This window comes from Calypte anna, chromosome 11 (genome assembly GCF_003957555.1).
Source record: "Calypte anna isolate BGI_N300 chromosome 11, bCalAnn1_v1.p, whole genome shotgun sequence".
Classification (NCBI taxonomy): domain Eukaryota; kingdom Metazoa; phylum Chordata; class Aves; order Apodiformes; family Trochilidae; genus Calypte; species Calypte anna.
Window position 1 is genome coordinate 16169678 of NC_044257.1, and position 21320 is coordinate 16190997.

The 21320-nt window shown below is 39.9% G+C and overlaps 1 protein-coding gene across 1 annotated transcript in view; it reads left to right on the forward strand.

Moving 5' to 3' along the window:
- Positions 1-21320, forward strand: part of CDH13 (cadherin 13) — a 407424-nt gene that overhangs the window by 133360 nt on the left and 252744 nt on the right. Inside the window, exon 3 of the mRNA XM_030457618.1 lies at positions 15018-15226. Coding sequence (XP_030313478.1) covers positions 15018-15226 — 209 coding nt within the window. The remainder of the gene's footprint in view (positions 1-15017; positions 15227-21320) is intronic.

The following is a 21320-nucleotide window of genomic DNA, read 5'->3' on the forward strand; positions in this document are numbered from 1 at the left end:
GTCTTCTGTGGAAAGGTAGTGTCAGCAGGAGAGCTAATGGAAGGCAAACATCTAAACAGTAAATCAGAGTAAGAGAAAAACTTCCTTGAAGAGCTGTGCAGGGTAACCCTTGGGGCTTGGTCAGTCATGTGCTCTCCAGAAGTAAGCCAGGCAGAGTGGCCAGAGCCTCAGTATACAAAAAGTATCAAGGCTTGGTCTGCAGAGACAGAGGAAGATGTGGGTGAATGTGAAAATATATTTTGTTTCTAGATTGCGTGTTATGATGGGCCAAGTAACCAAATTTCAATCAGCCAGGGCTGCTGGGCTCTGATTCCTTCTGTAAGGAAATGCTCTCACCTATTGGGATTGGAATACACCTCAGATAACTCTTCTGTGTGTAGGAACGGGGCAGAAGGGCTGTGATGTTCATGCCAGCTAAGGGTTCATCTCTCAGTCTTTAATTCAGTCTTTTGTGAAAGGTTTTGTGGTGAAGACTGTTGTCATTCTAGACTTGCCTTTGTAAGAACTTCAAAACATTAATGGGCATCTCTCAGGTTTGTAATGAAACCTGGCTTTGTTTAGGCTTCAGCTTTGCAAGGAAATTTTAATGAAGAGGTTTTCAAAACACAGGTCTCAGAGGTGATTAAGAATTTGCATTCCTACAACAGATGAGCAGCTCTGAAGCATCAGGGTAACACTGCCCCTGGATCACCCTGCACTGAAAGACAACAGCAGCCCTTGCCTGTACAATAATGTCTCATCAGCCCCAAGGCAGCAGGAGTTTATAATAATTGAGTATTTATGCAAAACAGTGGGGGAGAGAGAAGGGGAGGGAAGGAATGAAAGCTGTCTAGCAGGCTAAATACACAAAGTCTTTGGTACTTGAAAACTAATTTTTATTTTTAGTTAATATTCACTGATGCAAGTTCTAGGCTATTGTTAAATGATCCCAGTGAATAATTACATACATCACTTTGAAATGTTGAAGACAAGTGTGGAGTTGTAAAGCCAAGTTTTTTTTTACTGGAATCATCACCATAGTTGCATTGTGGAAACCATGTCAATCCTACAGTTTGATCACATGCTCAGAATCTGCAGGGCCCTCAGTGTGTTCTGAGAATTGTTTCTGAGCATTGTATTTACATGCACTGTGTCCCCATGCTCAGCTTCTTGGGAACCATAAGAAAGTGTGTGGCATTTCTGAACTCTTCAGAATCTTCTAAATATGACCCATCTGTGATGAGGGAATAGCAACTGTTTATTCCAGAATAAAGCATCTGCTAAATTCAAGCATACAACCTAGAAAAGCACTGAGCTAAGTTTAATATGCTGTAGAGTTCATTAATCTTCAAACTACCAAGTTAAGTAACTCCACTGGTGTGTGGAATTCATATTTCTTGCTAGACAGTGGAGCTGATGATATTTGTTGCTAGGTGTTGAATTTGGATAAACTTTCTGTTCCTGAATCTATAAATGTCCATTATGCACTCTCTGATACAGCACAATTCTTTTTTTGTTATGCTTCAATTTATGGCTAGAACTACTACAAAGTTCCTAAGCAGTGATGTGCATCAGTGTGTTGTGGGAAAACTTTTGGCAAATCACATTTCCCAAATGACTTCTCAGCTTCTCATGACTGTGGTCATTATATCAGTGTGCAGAAGGGTTGGTCACCAGACAGTAACAATTTGGAAGGGGACATGAGCTAGAAAAATGCACAATTTTAGTGTCTGGGGTTTTTTAAGGGTTTATAACTAGAAGGAAAGTAAAGATTGACTGATAATTATCTTATATCTTTAAATTTCTTAAGCTTTGTAATCATGATGGTTATTCTAATGTGAAAGAAAAGACAGTAATTCAAACAGATGTGCTAAGGTTTCTGCACTCTCATACTGCAAAGTCAGGTGATAGTGTAGGAAATCTGTATCACTAATCCTTAGTGCAGTCATTAGAGCATTTGCAATTAACTGTACCTGCACTAAGTCAAAAGAAAGAGAAAGGAAGACTTTTTTAATCTATTTGACTGGAAAGAACGAAATTAAATTTTAGATTATAAAAAAAAGTAATTAGTGGATGCAGATCCACCATTGCATGGCCAGCAAATTTTCTTGTGTTGACAACTATGTGGAATTCTCAGAGTTTTAGAAGGGAATGTAATTTATTAAATCTATGTGAGTGCTTGGCAATAACATTTACTTACATATTGATTCAGCATTATAACTACTTTGTGGTAGCCAACATCTTGTCTGATCTGTCTCCAGTGTGATCACCATGTGAAAATAAATGAGACTAATAAGAAATAGTATTTCTATACAGTAATATGCTTTTCACTAGTGGTAATGTCATCACAGAATTGTGGTGGTTGAAAAAGACCTTTAAGATCACTATGTCTAACCATTAACACTTCCCACCCCCAAAATAAAATTCTGTGTGGGAGTATCTATATCTCACCATGCCCACTAGAGAGTGTCCTGAAGTGCCTCATCCACACAGGCTTTAGATACTTCCAGAGATGGTGACCACCACCTCCCTGAGTAATCCATTCCAGCACCTGACTACTCTCTCAGTAAAGAAATTCTTCCTAATATCTGGTCTAAACCACCCCTGGTGCAAGTTCAGGCCATTTCCTCCAGTCCTAAAGTTAATTACTTGAGAGAAGTGATCAACAACCCCTTCCCTACAACCTCCTTTCAGGTGGCTGTAGAGAGCAATGCCCTTCATCTCCACATTAAGATGTTCTGGTTTCATTTTTCATGTAAAGATTTTCTACAAAGAGTCCCTCTTGTGGAAGTTTGCATCTGGGATGTTGGCTCAGGCAGATTTTCATTCTCCTCTTTTGTTCACTATGGAATTTACTATAAAGAAACCAATCTATTTGTCACTCAAGGAAAGCTTCCTGGAGGAACTGTCAGTCGTTGGCTTGATCCATACTCCTGAAGCTGGCAAAAAGGGGATGAAACCTTCTGTTGATCTCAGCTTGTGGTTGCAATGTAATCTATAGGCTGGGAGCTTTATGTACACAGGGTGCAATGGAAGTGGGGGATCCACCTTCAGCCACCCACAAGCAGCCCAATGGCACGACCAACCCCAGAGGGCATTTGAAGTGGAGATTGTGTGAAGTAATTGACACAACTTTGCATTGTCATTTGCTTCATATGCAATGCTACTTCTTTAGTGTGAGCATGTGTTGCAAGGCACCCATTTAAGCAGCAAAAGTGAGTAACAGTGTCACCTGGCTCATCAAATCATCACTGTTGGGTTGTACGTGTTGCCTGTTTCTTTTTTTTATTATTATTATTTTTAATTTTTATTTTTCTCTTTTTTCTCTCTTTTTTTTTTTTTTCATTATTTGTCAGTAATTAAAAAGAAACTTCAGTAGCCTGATGCTCTTTCCTTGGTCTATCTATGTAAACAAATTTCAGGTTGCTTATAAAGCATCCTGACTGACAGAGTATACTTTCCCTCAGGTCAGTTCTTTTGTGGAAGATGCCAAAGCCTGTCTTTCTTTCCAGTATAAAAGCCTGTGTAAGATGTGAATAGAAACTGTTCTGGGAATGACTGTGCAGAGCAAGATTACATGGTACAATTTTAGTTGCATTGTTCTCAGCAGTGCTACTCGTCTGATCTTAGTGCAAGAGTCAAAATTTAAACCCAAGGTTATTTGGTTCTGAAACTGTTAGTCAAGTGCTGATATTGTTTGAAAGAGATGATGAGAAGTGTGGCAAGTTATAAACCCAGCAGAATTTTGAGAGGTGGCTCCTGTCACTAATCTCTGAAGTTTTATGCTTTAGCAGGCTGCAATTAAGTGGTTGATTTTCCATGGTTTGTAGGATGATCTCTGTCTTGGAATTGGCTTGATGGCTGAGTGAAACAAAAGCTTAACTACCAGCTAATTTTGCAACTTCAAATACAGTTCAGATTTTTGAAGGTATTCTGAAAAGCTCTTCATAAGCTGTGTCCAAAGGCTGCATTCTAACACCCAGTTTTTAGACTGAAGGGTGAAAAGGCCCACAGCCCTGTTATTTGTGCATTTAATCAGATGTGTCTGAAAAAATTCAATTTTCTCCTGGTGAGGGGAAAAAAGGTTGAGATAACTTGCTTGAGAAAAGTTGGTAAACAGTACTAAGATAAACTTATTTCTCTGCCAGGTTTATTGATGGAGAAGATGAGGAGGCATAAGATTTCTCCTGCAAAGAGGGAGAACTTTGTTTCAGTTTTTCACGGGGAAAGTTGAACAATCCACTGAACTAAATGGTTTGGGCAGATTTTTAGGCATGTTATTACTCATTCAGCAGCTGGGAAAATAGGCCAGCAACCTACAGTATCCATTTTGAAAAGAAAATATTACACAGTGGATTTATTACTCACTCTCATTTCCTTTTATGTATTGTCAATGGTGCGTCAGTCTCTATTTCTGAAACAAACTCCTACTACTGAGTGCTATTTGGAAATCAGTTCCACATGGCACAAGCTGAAAGATGTCTTCCTGGGGATGCCTTTTAAGAAAACATTATTGTACATCAAAAAAGACTGTTATAATTATTAGAATTCCAGAGAAAAAAATCGCAGCTGTATGGATATATCCATGTATTTGTGTTTTGCTTTTTTATTTTTTTTTTAACATTTCCTATCATGCACTGGCCAATAGTTTTACTTCTTATCAGAGTGCTGAAGTTAGGAAGCAGTCTGTGCAGCTCACTGTTGGATTACAGATTAGTTGTCATTTCACACAGAAGGTGCAACCAAGAGCCAAGATTGAGAAGATGAAAGCAATATTGCTTCTGCCCAGTGTCTGTGGGTAATGTGTAAAAAGCACTTTGTATCAATAGCTTATTTAATGAAAAGCTCCTGCACTTTTGACTCCTTGTCTCAATGTTCTGCTAAAGCAAGAGAGATATCAAGCAATATTTTTTCTCCCATCTCTGAAAAAAAAGTGTGTAAGGGTGTGAGTGGCACCATGGATCTGATATGCTACAAACCATATTTTCTTAGAATAGTAATTTCTGCTTCCATCCTTAGATCACTGAGGTATTTGTAGTTCACACAGAAGGAATGGACAAAGCATTCATTCCTCCAGTGAAGCCTGATATTTAGTTTCTACCGTTTAGTAAGCTTTCTTACTGATGGTCCAAACTTCAGGCAAATGTAAGTGTATGCAGGATTTAGTGACTCTTCCCTTCATCTTAATATTACATAAAAATTCGAAGTAAATTAGCTTAAACCTCATGGAAAACAGGTCTTAGGTGAGTGCTGACAGCAGCTTGCACCATTAAAAAAAGGAAATGAGAGGTTGTGACAGATCACATTAAGAGATGACAGATCACTGTAATTATAACAAAGTGGCCTTGAAGACAAACAGTTTTAATTGTGAACTTGAGGGAAAAAATCCCAGTGACCTGCAGCTAATTGTCTAGTTATGGGAACACCCTTACTAAATTAATTTGTGGGTTTGGAGACATTTCAAAACCACGCTGATGTAAATAAGGTACTTTGTGTGCTGGTTGCACTGTAGTTATTTCCTCTGAGTGATTGCTTGTTGTTACTTTTTGACATCTGCTGGCAGCAATTTATTTACATACTTAAATCTCCTGAGACACTGTTCTGCTGAACACAACCTGGTTAGTTTTCAATAAATTACATATATCAAGAAGCTTGGTTTGGGTAGCACTTAGGGTGACTGCTCAAAGATCAGATGTGTGCTTGTGCAGAAGCCAAGAAAATTCATGGTCAGTCTTATACTGCCTCTTGAGTTATCCAGCCAGCACTCTAAGGAAATTATCCATAAATCCCACTGGGAATTGCTGTACAAAGTCAGGCTTCTGGCCTGTCTTCCTCCACAATAGAATACAATTGACCTCCTATTGACAAACTTCTCACACCAATTTGCAGAACCACAACATATTGAATGTATTTGAATGTTTTGCTTCTGTCTGCTTGTGTCTTGGCCTCAGCCTGTGAGGATTCTGTAAGAATCTAAAGCAATTTTTTTCTTACGTTCTCCTGGGTTTCTTAGCAAAACATTCTGCAAATCTGCTAAGATAGAATATTTATAATTTGCATTGCAATGTGAAATGATGTCATTGAAATTAATAATGTTAGAAAATCTTTTCTCTATAATGCTTCTGGGTTTGGGGTCACCTGGACAGTTCAGGACCAAGACAGTGTTAATATAGTGAAGTGTCCTGTCCTCCCAGTGATGTCACAGTTCCTTTGGGACTGCAGCTCCACAGATGGATCATTTCAAGTGTCCTCTGCAGTTACAAGGAGACAGCAGTTCTATTTAAACTGAACTATATGTTGTGGCTGGAAGATCAATGACTGCAATATAACATCCAAAGTTTTGATTTTTATATTTTCCTTCAGACACATTCACTGAGGTATATTTGTTGAAATAATCATTTTTCTCTAGGTCTTAGAGCAGCAGCTACAGTACCACCATCCCTTAGGATGCAGCCACTGACTCAGGACTTCAGTCAATAATGTGTCTATATTGTAATGAATAAGCTGAGATAACTTCCAGCTGAGAGCAACTCACTACAACACCTTCCACTTGATTAAATTTTTGCCCTAAATGAGACAAGAGGAAACAAAAGGATGTGTGAAGGTATTTAGTGTGAGCTGGTGAATTTTGCTGGAGGGAGGAGGGAATGCCTTCAGCTTTGATTGTAGTGTTCATACTTTCCTGTAATTTCAAGCAGCTAGGGGAGCCTTGTTGGTAAAATAAATTTGCAGCACAAGTTGCCATTGAGGGATCTTTAAGCAGAAGAAAGGAAAGAGGGAGTGTAGTGGAAAAAGTCAAGAAACAGCAGTAAGATGTATGTGCTGGAAAAGGCAGGAATCCTTGAGTCTGGTGCTGCTGGAGCTGTTTTGCTCACACAGGACTCTGCCCTGTGAAAAACTTGCTGGGATCCCAGATATTTTTTTGTGTCAGTGCTGGGCTGATCCAAGTTGTGAACCTTCTGGTTTTACAGCAGGGCTGCTGAGCTCTAATTCAGAGGCCAAGATGCTGTGCTCATGTCTAACCAAGTGGCTGGTGTGATGTTCACCTCCAACTCCTCCAACTTGTTAGCAGCTCCTCTGTCTCTGCTAGGACTGCTGGTGAAATGCACAAGAGGGACAAATGTGATTATTCCAGTGCAAATGTTGCACTTTTTCCTGTCTGCAGCTGGTTTTGGGGTGAAATCCCTCCTCTTCCTTGATCTCTGGGGAGCTCTTATCTGTGATACATTCTTGTTATGCATTTTGACAGCAGAGAAAAAAGCTGTGAATACTCCTAGGTACCATTTATCCCATGGGAAGGGTGTGCTCTGAAGGGCAGATACACCCTGGTGCCTGCTGGATGAACTGTTGGCTTTCTTTTTGCATTTTAACAGGGCTGGGAACAGATTTGATCATCACACAGAAATTGCAGGGGATGTTTGCCAGTTTAGGTAAACACTTTGTAGACATTCTACGTTTTTGCAAGGATAAAGTCTGTTTTTTTTAGTGATTGCTTTTCCAAAGAAGTCAAATATAGACCTGTATTTGTGTGTATTAAGGAATCTTATTATATTTTGGTGAGCATTGTACTCAGCTTTTGACTGTCTAGATGCTAAATAGGTAATAATTTACTTCAGGGGCACAAATTATATAGATACCAGAATAAGATACCTTAAACATGAGGCTGGAAATAACCTACTATTGCTTGCTGAACTTGAAAAGAAAAAATGTTGTAGCAATTCTGCTGCAGAGCTACAATTTTAATAAAGGATTTTAATAAAGTTAATTTTGTTCATTATCTTAAAGGTTCAGGCATATTTTTTATGTGTAAAGAAATATTTTATTTCTTTGTAGTTGTTCTAAGGCACAAATCCATTACTTCTAGAGCAATTTTTGATATGCAATATTGACAAATCTGTATCTGAAGAAACAGCCAGCCTGGTTGACTTCAATGTTGACCATCTCTTTTCTGGACTTTACTCTTTCCCCAGAATTGTCAGGGGACATCTTTGCTCTCTTTTTAATCTGTTTCCTTCTGCTGTTCAGGTATTGCAAAGAAAAAAACAACACAAATGAAACAAACTGTTGGATCTCTACCAACAAGTTCCAGAAATTATTTTGATGGGATCTTGAAGGGAGAGAAGCTCTTTCTCCTAACTGCCAGCACTGTTGGCTTGAAAAGCAGGATTCTCATCTGCCTTTGTCATTAGGTGTTGTATCAGTTTCCTCTTTTGTTCTCAGGTGGATTTGGGTTGTCCAGATGTGTTGGTTTCAGGTGGATTTCATCCCCTGCACACTGACAGGATAATTCATCTCTTGCAGACTCACAAACATGTTGCATTTCTGCTGCTTTGTGTCGGGCTGCTGTGTGACCCCTGTACCAGAGTCAGGTTTTTAATAGTTCCATGAATACTGCCTGGTGGTGGCCTCTTCTCATCTCCTCAGTTACTTGCTGGTTTCACTCAATGTTTATTGCTAATAAGAGCTTTGCTAGGTCATGGTACTTTATGAATTTACAACAGGAGCCTTCAGAAGCATTTTCCTTTGCTTCAACCATCACTTTTCTCTCTTTGTAGTTAACAAAGCTCAGCTTTACCAATTTCTGTCTAACTTCTGTATTTTGCTAATACTATTGAGCAGAGAGGACTTTTTAGCAGAGCTGAGGGATCCCTGCAGGGCTGGAAAGTTAAATTGCCTTTGTGCAGCCCTAATGTGTTTCTCTTGCATCTCTAGACCTCTCACAGGTACAGCTTTCAACCTGTGGTTTCAGTATGATCTAAAGTTACTTTAAGGATAATATTAGCTTGAAGCTGGAATTCCCACTGATTTGAACAAAATTAGGCTGTGTTTACAAAAGGGATCCTAACCTCCATTGATGGGGTAATTATGTCTGTGTGTGTGTTTGGTGTGTGCATTTTCAAAGTGAAATTTCCTCACTGAGGAGCCATTTATTGCTAGCCATCATTAGTTAACATAAAATTACAAATACTTATACCTACAGATGTATCAGTTCTTGTGTGTTTATAGATAAATATATCTATTTAATTATTCAGAGCTCTGCAGAGTTTTCATCAGAGGCAAAATTATGGATTCTGTATTTCTGTTCAAAAGTTAAAATCTGGGAATAAACCTTGAAGAGAAAGTATTTTGGAAGAGGACTATATCAGCCTAACATATGATTTTGAACATATATATAAAAAAATCAGCTTGTTTTCTTTTCACATAGTTTACAAGAAATCCAACTGCTGACCTTTCAGTGTTTTAAAATGGTATTCTTTAGAACATCTGTGGTTCATTAACATAAATATCACAGCTGTGAAGAAACCTCATCTGTGGTTTACCATAACAGTGAGAGTGGGATGCACTGAAATGATGAATCCCAGGAACTTGAGATTTCATGTTGAGATCTTTAAAGGGTAATATTTCCAATAGCAACTTCAGTTTCCCACTGTTCCAGGAGTGGGCTTGAGATCTTGCATGATTGATCCTGCATGATTGATGACAGTGAGCTCAAAGTCAGGTATTGCTAATAGTGAATATTGCTTGGTGGACAAAAATATTGTGTACAATGCACATGTGAATGAGCTGCCTTCCAGGAAAGAGTAAAAGTCTAATATAGGAAGCTGAGAAAAGAACAGAGGGCGATGAGTGACACTCATGTTGTTTTTCATTGGGAGATGCTTGGCAGTATTTTCATTTTGCTTGCATGGAGTTTTGGAGCCTGTCTCATACCATATGGCATATTAAGCACAATAAAGATGTTCACTTGGCAGCTGGAGCATTACTAGGAACATCAAAAGAGTCATATATGCATCAATAAATGAAGAATTCTGTGTTCATGTAGATAAATATTAGATGATTGTTTTAATTGCCCAGTGAGTTCTTGACAGTGAAGCTCAATCACTGGTCAGGTCTGGTGTAGCATTACCAAAAGTTTAGTTTAGGGCTCCAGCTGAAATAGTTACTATTTTTTGCACTTCTGTAGCACCTTGAGTGCCAAACAAGAACCATTTTGTTGCAAGTGCTGTACAGACAGGAGTGAACAAGTGATCTTTGCTCTGAAGGGCTTGCAATCTAGTTAAACCCCTTAAGCTCTAACACCAAGTGAGTGTGCAGGAGGACATGGGAGGTTTTGGTGCTTGTATTCACTGCAACTGGGCTGCTTTTTGTCCAATCTCTTGTAATGCTGCTGGGTAGTATGAATCAGGTACATATCTCATGGCTTTCCTCACTCCTCATCTCTGACAGATCCATGAGTACTTGGAGGACATGAAGAGCAATTACTTAATCACTCTTTATAACTTTTAAATAGAGATCTGTACATAGGCTTTGTGTACAAAGCAAGTTTTCTTCACTAAAGAATAAGAAATAAAAATTCTGTTTTCTCTGCATTTAAGAGGCTGTGGCTTTTTTAGAGCATCAGCCATGTGAAGGTTTGTTTGAGAGAGAGATGTAGAGCCACAGGTAGGAAATGTGATTAAACTGATGAAGCTGAAACTCCCCTGAGTGTCTGTCAGGGCAGGAAAAAGGGGTCAGGGACAGTTTCTTAGACTCTGGAGCTGCTACTGGAGCCTGGGAAAGGCAGCTCAAGTAACGTAAATTGTGGGTATTTTGCATTTGCAGAAGCCACACGAGTTTAAGGAAGTAAACGTGAGGGACATCATTAGAATGACAAGGAATGCAATGCAGTCTTGTGCAACATTCCCAGGTCACCCCAGACCTACCTTGAGACTGGAGATTTTATCCAAGGTTATAGTTCTCTTCAGCTCTCTTAGGACTGACTTCAGTTTCATCCCTGTTGGTCCTTGGTCTGGAAATTCTTCAGTGTTCTCTAGCCTTGTGATTGCTTCATCTCCTTCCTCCCACTTCTCATTTGTCTCCTACATATCCCTACTTCTCAGAGTATTTTCATTTTCTTTTTCTCTCCTTGCTATTAACCTTATCAGGAACTCTTGTTTCTGTGGCAAAATTGGGAACTGAAAGCATCAATGCTTTTGGATGAGATGTGGTAAAAAAACAGTTTCCCACTCTCAAACAACTCTGCCTCTGCCCTTGTTGGAAAAAGTTGCATTGCCTTCCCAAGCAAGGTCAACAGATGAGAAAAATATAAAAGGTCTAAAAGTGTCAAATTTGTAACTCTAGGGGAATATAGATCCAAGTACTTCTCCTGATTCCATGTGTGGAATCTGCATGTGGTCTCTGAATATCTGCAGTGGACGCAGATGGCATCAATGCAGGAATCTCAAAGTTTGTGGATGTTGAGCAGCAGGGTGGGAGAAGTGTGTTCCCAGCCAGCTTCACCCCGCTTTTTGAAGCAGAGCAGAGCATGGACTCTTTTCATGTGACCTATAGTGTTTGCCTGGGTGATACCTCTGAACTGTGACATTTATTTGAGTGATTATCATATTTTTGTTAAGCTTTTTTTTTTTTTACTCTTTACTCCTGACATAATTAATTTTTCAGAGACTGATGCCAAAATTTTCCAGTTGCAAGCTATTAATAGACTGTAGATCATCAGCAGAGTTTGCCTATGAGAAGGGCATATTTATTCAATATAACAAGATAAATTCCAAAGACCTTGTTTGATTGTTTAGGGTTGTTGGTTTTTGTTGGGTTTTACTTTGGTTGGTTGGTTTTGTTTTTAAAGGGAGGAAAAGAATAAGTTCAAAATAATTCATCAAATCTGCAGACTATATGGTGTTTAGTACAGATAATTTCAACTTTCCACATCTGTGGTGAGAAGGAAATTTTGTCTTTTTTTTTTTTTTAATGGGTGGATAGGTTTAGGACATTGCAGTGGATCTGTTGAAAAACCCATTATATCTCTAACATAAAATGTGTAAAAGGGTGATATTGAAAATTGTTTGACACCAGGGAGTCCTTACTAAGAGAGAGCTCATCAATGTGAGGTTCTTCTGCAAGTTGTTCCTGGCATCCAGAGCTCGGGGCAATGCAGACACCAGCATGGTCTGAGCACTGCAGAATTCTTTTAAACTGTTTCCAAATTCTGCAGCTTTTGTCCCCCCTCCTTCACCTGCTGTTCAAGGCGTTGCAATCAGGGGTCTGCAACATGAAAGACCGGGGCAGGTTTGTCTGGAGGGACTGAAGTATCCGAGGGGAAAGAGCTTTTTGTTTCTTCTTTTTTATTCCAAATCCCTCGCTTTCAGCCTAATTCAATGAAATGGCAAAAGGGCTGATGAGATCCTGGTTTGTTATCCCACTGTGAATCCGAGGAGAGTTCTCTTCCCCACAAGTAAAGCAGAGGAGACGGGAGCAGCTTGGAGTTAAGAGTTGTGGAGAAGCTGATCCTGCAGGTGCTGGGACAGCTTTTTGTGCAAGAACGTGTGGTGACCAGAGCTTGAGAGGATAATTTGGAAAAAATCCAAAGGATCGCAATTCATTTTTCTTTTACGATCTCACCTCAGGCTCCTAAAGCATGGGTATGGGGTGTGCAGGTGGGCGCTGGAGCGGGAACCCTGTGAGGGGAGGCTGGGGCTGCCCTGTGCCGGACAGAACCGGTTCCGGATGGTTCCGCGGCTGCCTCAGGGCAGAGCTGAGCGCCTCAGCGAGGCTGATGGTGCCTCTGTGGAAAACTGCTTGAGGAAGGGGCAAAATGGTGGCTGGGAGGAAGAGGGAAATGGTCTGAGAGAGGAGAGGAACCCCAAGAATGGAGGAGAAGAAGAAGAAGAGGAAGAGGAAGGGGAAGAAGAAGAGGAAGGGGAAGGGCAAGAGGAAGGGGAAAGGCTCTGGGCGCTGGGTCTCCACACAGGAACCCCCTCAGAAGAGGTGGGCACAGCCTGAAGGAAGTTGCTGCCTTTGGGGGGACCTCACCCTGGAGGAGGAGGAAGAAGAGGAGAAGGAAGCAAAGGAAGAGGAGAAAGAGAAAGAGAAGGAGGAGGAGAGGAAGAGTGTGAGGAGGAGGGAGCCCCAGAGAGAAGCCATGAAGTACTGATTGGTGGCCCCTGCTCCCCATCCCTTGGTGCTGCAGGGCTGAGGGTGAGGGAGTGAAGCTGAGTCTGAGGGAAAGAGGGTGTGGGGTGGAGGAGGAGGACAGCGTGGTTTTAATTTTTACTTTGCCTCACCGTTCAAATCTGTTTTAATTGACTTCTGGAAGACAATTGTGTTTTGTGAGTGATCTCCCTGTCTTTATCTTGACCCACAAGCTTTTCTCCCGCTGTGGTGCTGAGGTTGGGGATTGAGAGAGCACAAAGTCAACCTCTCAATGTCAGTTTAATAGCCTCACATACCCATGTTCTGTGCCTTATTCAGAAGATGCAAAATGTAATGAAGAGGATTTTTGTGTAAATTCCTAGGAATGGTGTTTGGCCACCCACTATAAGGGTGAGGCCACAGCTTGAGACCTGTGTCCAGTTCTGGGCCCCTCAGCTCAGGAAGGAGATTGAGGTGCTGGAGCAGGTCCAGAGAAGAGCAAGGAGGCTGTGAAGGGATCCAGCAGAATTCCTGTGAGGAAGGGCTGAGGGAGCTGGGGGTGTTCAGGCTGGAGAAGAGGAGGCTCAAGGGAGACCTCATCACTCTCTACAACTCCCTGAAAGGAGCTTGGAGCCTAGGGGGGGTCGGGCTCTGCTCCCAGGCATCCATCAATGAGACAAGAGGCCATGGGCTTAAGCTCTGCCAGGGCAGGTTGGGGTTGGATATTAGGAAGAAATTCTTTCCAGAGAGGGTGATCAGCCACTGGAATGGGCTGCCCAGGGAGGGGGTAGATTCTCCATCCCTGGAGATATTTAAAAAGATCCTGGATGTGGCACTGAGTGCCATGGGCTGGGAACCACAAGGGGAGTGGATCAAGGGTTGGGTTTGATATCTCAGAGCTCCTTTCCAACCCAAATGATTCTGTGAGATTTTGTCTGGTTTAAGACCAGTTACAGGTATTACGTACTCAGGAAAAGCTTAGGTATTGCCAGGCAGTGCGAACATCTGAGGTTTTCTTTTTCCTTTAAAAACAGTAACTGAAAATATAAATCTATACAATGAATTTAAACAATTATTCAAAGAGCTTTATTTTAAGTAAAACTCCATTATCTTGGATCTTACATAGTCTGTATCCCTGTCTGTATCCATTGCTGAAACTGTAATGCAATTTTTAAAGATCCAACAAAAATGAAATCTAAAATCAAAATAGTGAGAACATGCAGGAAAGTAAAGTGTATGGAAGCAGTAATTCAAGGAGCAGGTAGGGAATATAGAACAGATTGTCTGCAAAAAAACCTCTCCATGCAACTATATTGTTCATATATGTCAAAACCTGAAAAATTTATTTAGCAAGTAAAAGTTTATTGTGAAGATATTTTAATCATACAGTTGATAGTTATATCACCAATATTTTTTCTAATGTTTGGTACAAAACAAATCTACCAGACTCTGAGGAGGAATCTAAGGGGAAATCTCAAACCTTGGTACTTAAGAGACATTTTAAAATTTCCATGTAAAGGTAAACAGGGTTATTGACTGTTTAAGTTCTGATAATCCTTGGCTATACCCAAAGTGTAACTTATGCACTAAATCATAATCTTGGTAGTTAGTAAGAAATGTTGTTTGGCACTTCTGCTGTGTAACCCTTTTGCAGTAGACCACGAGCTTGAATATTCTGAATATCTGTAGATTCAGGAGTAATTCCAATCATAAAGATTTTCTGGATATCTGAAACCACTTTGCTAGCAGAAGAGCTTTTAGAAATCCCAGGTTATGATGAGGAGGATATCAAGGTCTCTATTGGTGCTGCCCGATTTGTAGAACTAGGTGCTGAGTTTGTGCATTTGGTTTGAGTGAAAATTTTCAAGCCCAAAGCTGTTTGTTTATCTCCTATTTCCCCATATAACACAGTCAAAATCTCTTATCATCCTTCTGAAAATATGTATTCCTAAGATTCGTCTATGAATTATAGTCACCCAAATATAAAGCTTCTTTGAAAGTTTTTCCCCTTATCTTGAGATGCATTTCCTCCCAGGATCTGTAAACAAGCCAATAGCATAAAGGTGTTTGAAGTCTGTTGCCAAGCAGGTACTGATTATGTTTTTTCTTTTTTCTTTTCTTCCCTCCAGTGGATTTTGATGACTGCAAGGGTAATAATCAATTGAACTTCGAAGTTTCTAACCCAGACTTTAAAGTGGAACCTGATGGGTCTTTAGTTGCACTAAAGAATGTATCAGAAGCTGGCAGAGCCTTGTTCGTCCATGCACGGTCTGAGCATGCTGAGGATATGGCAGAAATTTTGATTGTTGGAGAAAATGAAAAACATGGTGCATTAAAGGTAAGATCAATGCAAAGGACTGGAAGGAAGTGCCAAGGAGATGATGTTAGAATTTATATGTGGACTGTAAGCAGTTTTAACTTGTTAGCAGAGAGATCAAAATCAGTCTTCAATCTAGGTATCACAGAAATGTTTTAACACTCAGTTTTACTTAAAATCCAATTTTTCCTGGTTTGAAATGCTAAACATTCACGAAGAACTGGAAGAAATAAAAGATCCTGAGAATCCAAATTGGCTGGTTCTTCTGGTGCATGTTGTGCCAGATATAGCCATAGTTTAGCCATAGGTGAAAATAAAATCACAGTCTAAATGTGTAATTTGCATTTTACCAAACTTTCCTGTTCACACTAAGTCTAAGAAGGTGATAATTCTGTGCTGTGGAATTAAAATTTTTCCTCTAGGTTTGCTTATCTGATATTGTTCTGTGTTAAACCATATAAACATGTGACACAAATGACAACAAATGCTTACACTGCAACTCCACACACCAGTGCTTTCTGTTCCACTGAATGCCATGTTATTTCTTTTCCACTTCTGAATTTCAGCATGATACTTGACACTGTTGGAAGTGACAAAAGGAAATGTGAGAGAGGCCTCACTCTGTGTCATGGAATTTAGGAGGGAGGCAGGCAAGGCAGTGCCTTACTAGACAATTAACTTGGTACCTCTACAGACCTATAATTTCAGTGAAGCATAAAAAAGTCATAAAAATGATTGATCTATTGCTCTATTTTGCTATTTAGATTTTCAGCTGCCAGCATTCTCATTCTATTTCTAACAATAGTTTAGTAGAAATTGTTTTCCATTTAAAAGCCCCACAAACTTTAAGGGAAAGGTTGGGCAAAATTCTGAAAGCCTTTGGCTGAAGAAAGGTTTTGATCTGCACTTTATGCCTCATGCTGTGTGAATATAGATTTCAAAGAGGAGTGAAAGTACCAGAATGTGTAAATGCAGGGAGCTGATCAGAACATTTGAATGAATTTTAATTTTATTTAAATACACTGTTTCTTCACGAAGTTCAGTTTTAACAGGGTTATCTTTGGGAGAGTCTCTAACATGGTTGAGTTGGTGTTGCACTGACAAACTCAGAGTAGGAAGCCTGCACTTTAGCACTTCTCCTGTGTCCCAAACCAGCCAGGCATGCTCCTTCTGGTGCATTCACAAGAATGTTTAAATGATTTTGTTTTCAGTCCAATTTTTGAAATTTTAGGAGTAGTTTCAAAGTGGGAATTCTTATTCTCCAGACAGAAGTTTCTGAAACGACAGAGGAGTTTCAGACATCTCTGACAGCAGGTCAGAGATGTAGTCAAATTTCAGGGGATTGATTTATCTGAGAAGATCTGACTCTCTAAGAATCATATTCTGAAGTTTTATTCTGGTTTTCTTAGAGAAGCAGCCTTTCACTGCCAAATGTCTCATGTGGCCTGACTACTGCATTTGGTTCCAACCACTTTGTGTTGTTTTAGAGAGGGAAAACCAGTCTACATCTGGCATATTCTGCCACTTGACCATCTTCACTCCTAGGTCATTCTTAAAACAGTATCACAGCATCCTCTACCTTAATTCTTTATGGGCTTGGATATTCAGTTCATAACTGGAGGATTACCCTTTTAGAATGGTGATCCTTGGTGTCTGCAGTGCCATTGGGAGTTACATGGTGGAAATCATCCCTTTCTTCAAGGGAATATAAAGGTCTTTGGGGCTGGCTTTCGTACTCTGGCTTCAGTCAGCACTCTGTAGCTGTTAAATCAATGTTTTTTACCAACTGCTTCAACTATTGTTTGCCTATTTTAAGAACAACACAGACAGTCTGGTCTTTCTGTTTGTCATACTTGAGAAGGCTATAACAGAAGGATATTACAGCATCCCATCTAAAGTGATTTTATGATAAATTTGAACTTAATCCTGTACTTTTGCAGTCTGAATGCGTCAGCATGGAAACAGCAGAACTGCTCCATCTGTTTATGCAAGGAGGCTTGGCTAAGAAACACTCAGATGAAGCTTTAGTAATTCAGCATAATTCTGTAGGGTTAAGATGAGCACATGCTAGAGCACTGCTTATCATTCAGTGCTTAGAGAGCAGTACCTTGTTTAATTAGGGGATAAGTATTTCTTAAGTATTTCCCCACTGCCAGCAACTGCCATTTCTTTTCTGAAAGCATGTAACCTACATCTGTGAAATCCCATTGTTAATGTTCCTAATTGCAGATTCCCAACATTCTTGGAAATGACTGACAACAATGGTTTCTAACCTGCTGACTGGCAGTCTGAGCCTAGGAGGAGATAGCATAATTCCTGAACCTTTGTGACTGCTACCCAAGATGAATATTGCAAATCTTTAGAGGTGCAACCTGTAGTGTGCAGAGAAGCTTCTGGTATGGTAGTGGCATAGGGGTGTGGTTCTTTCTTCCTGAAGGTGTGGGAAGATTCCAGTTGGCCTCACTGATATGTGATTAACTTCACAAGCATAGCAGTCAGTGGCTGCTAGAATCCCACTTATTATTTAACTCACTTTTTGAGCCTTGAAGGCCATGCTTTCTCTTTTGCTAGAAGCACATTAGATCTGCAGAAGCTGCACCTTTCTATCAGAGGGTGGCCATGACTACACCACCATCAGGCAACATGGGTTTTGCTCTCTGATCCCAGACCCTTTTGCAGGGTATGGTGATAGAAGAACATCACTGCTGCTTTTCCAGATGTCTGAATGTTACTGCAAAACACCTAAGCCCCTATAGATATGCATGCATTCTATTGAGAGAAAAAAATATCTTTAAAGCAGACTACATTTAGATTGATTTCAAAACCTTAGTGCACCTTTTCCTCCTGTAGTTTTGGTAAGGTATATTGGTTTCTGTCTGTCTTCACAGAAAGGAATAATCACACACACACAAAAGTTACTGAAATTTCAGAGAGGCATATGGAATATAAATGCATGTAAGAGTTGCCAGGAGCCTATAGAAGGTGTAGCATTACAATGTGTCCTCTTTTTTGTGTAGTGAAGGAAATGAAGTTTGCTTGCATTCACCATGAGGCAGTGCTGGTGAGGCAGGTACATCTCTGCTCCTGCTGTGCTTTCCCCAGTGTTTGCTAAATATCCTTTCACACAGTCAGGACTTGAGTGCTTGGTGTTATTAAAAACAACAACAACAACAACAACAACAAAAACCACAACAAAAAAACGTGGAATGTTTTGATTCACCCAGGATTCCCCAAATGAACTTTGGGTTCATTCTGAATAATTCATGGAAATGCTGAGGTTCAGATCACTAAAGGAAAATAAATCACTCTCAAACCCTACTTAGGAACAAACTCGCTGAGCTGAGCTGGCAATAATTAATTTATTTTTAAAAAACTTATGTCCTATCTAATGCTTGGTCCCTAGGCTTTATTTTATGGAAACAGCAGGACAACCCAAAACTGGAAATTGCATCACAAATGAGTTTTTGGGGAAGACAGAAAGTGTAGCCAATCTTTTGTAGAGTCTCTTAACAGATTGTGAGTTGGAAAACAAGACAGAAAGTTGGGAACTGAACTGTGTCCTCCAAGGCAAAATAAAATGGTTGTAATTAATATACTTGTAGTACCCTGGGAGCTAAAAGCAAACCATGGAAAACAGTCTTTCTCTACCTTTTTTATGTGTTGGTAAAATGCAGCTTTTTAAAAATTATTTTTTTTTATTCCTCCCTCCCCCTCAGCAAAAGGAGCTATTTAGAGCTTTTATTTGTTACAGCATTGCAGACACAGGTGGGGGGTTTGGGGAGGAGAGAGATATCAAGAGTCTGGCACCAAAGCAGATAAGAGGACAGGCAGATACTCAGAAATTCCAGGCTAGTAGTAACTTCACTGCATGGTGCTCAGCAGTCTTCCATACAGAAGGATGAAATCATTAAACAGAAACTGTCAAACCCTCAGGACACTTTTCAGGCACTAGATGGAAAAGGAATCGGAGAAAGAGATAAGAGGGAGGAGCACACACTGAGACAGCATGTTGTAGACAAAGAAAGTCTAAAATCTCCTCCAGCAGTAGCTCAGATTGAAGGGAATGAAGTTGCTCTGGTCCTGCTACTCTGCCCAGTCCACTTTGTAGAAGCTAGAGGTTACTCCTTCTATTTTTCCCTTTGTCAAACAAATGCTTTTCCCAGTATCAGTACCCTGCTATATTTATTAAAGCAGGGATGGGAGAGGCTGTCTGGAGGAAAATTTCCCCAGCTGCCTTGCAGACCTGAATTCTGTTTCCTACTAAGTCACTGCCTGGATGTCTATGTTTATGCAGTTTTCTTTAAGTCTGCCCCTCTGTTGCCTAAAGAATCAAACAGAAATAACGAATTTAAGCTTTGTGGATTTAAATGTTAGCGTTTCTTGTTTGTGTCTTACTCTTTGCTTTATCCCTGCAGGGTAGAGATTGAAAATTTTATTCATATGAGATAAAAAATGCATAGAGCATTAAATCCTACATGTATGGCTTTCTGCCTTAGAATAGATGATAAAGAATCAATAATCTTATTATGAATCTGGATTTGTGCAAGGAATTGTGTAGTTGAGTTTAGTCATCTAGCAGTTCAATAACTTTGTTGTCAAATAAGATCAGGAATCAAGCTCTCTGACACTGCAAGCAATCATTCCTATTAATGCATATTAGCAGTTTTAAAGTTTAGGGTAGAGTTCCAAATAAGCTGAAAATGGCTGTGAAAAAGTATGAATATGGACTCTAATATAAGATACTGACAAACAGGATAGAAGGCTTTTATATTATTAGATTTTGCATATAGCAGTTGCTGCAAAAAGCAATGCTCTGCATAAATAAAATACTGTGTTTTGCATTAAACTTTAAGGTACAAAATAGAGTAAGTCACAGGGGTACATCAGTATCTGTGGTACACTTGTGAGTTATACTGATCAAAACAGTATGTAGAATACCATTTATTTCGGAGAAGCTGTGGAGATATTTTTCCTGTGGATATGGAGGTGCCCTTCAGGCACATAAAGATGGGTTTTCTTAAAGAGAAACAAAAGAAAATTCATCTTCTCAGTTTTGTGTTCAGGCTGGCAGAAGGTGTAAGATAATCACATCCTCCTGCTAGCTGTTAAATGGTTAAAATGTTTCTACTTCTTTTATTTTTGTTCATTATCACACTGTAAACACCTACTGACTTGGAATCAATGCATAAAAACCCGAGATATAAGTGATTTTAGAATTTAATACCTGTGTGTTGATGGTATTTTGGTAAATTACTTTTCCCTGCTTTAATCACCAGTGAAAGGATGCAATTTTTATTTGTTTTTTTTTAAGTCTGCAATGCTACATTGCAGGTTTCCCAGAATACATCTTAATTAATGTCAATGAAAGCAAGAGCTTGTTCTCATCAATGGGGCATTCTGTAGTATCTCTTAGCTGCCTTTTGGCTATATTTTTATAAAAATCCTCTGTGCACACCACTTGCTGTTGGGGAAATAACAAAGAGCTCCTTTTATTTGAAATCTCCTTAACCATGGAAATAAGCTATTTTCCATAGATATTCCAGTCACCTACTTGCACCTTTTATCCATCAGCCTGATCCAGAACCTGCTGAAATAATCAGATTCCAGCAGATTTTAGATCAAACCCTCATAGCAGGAGTTTTGTCTGACAGTGCTGTACGGACGTGACTCCTGTACCTCTCTGGGCTGTTTCTGAGTGACCCTGCGAGTCCCAGGGCAGCACACAGTGAGTATGATTTTTCATATATAGCCACATTCCCCCTGTTCCTCAGCTCAGCAGCACAGCCTCTTCTCTTTTGATAGGCTTGTGCTCTCCCTCAGGCCTGGGCTCTGCAGATTCCCACCGCCAAAGAAATGCAGGTTTCATATATATTGGCTTTGGAGTTTGGTCTGACAAAGATCCATTTATCTGAGAATTATTTTGGTGCCAAGAGATGTGGCAGTTGCCATGGCAACCATTACATATTGTGTGGAATACCAGAGTAAATACTATAAAGAACATGAGCCACCGGTGGTTTTCATTAATTTAATGTTCCTTTTTTTTGGGCAAAGGGTGTCTCGTAAGTTTATTCACTGTACAGAAAAATGCTTAGATCAAACGTGGGGGCTTAATTTT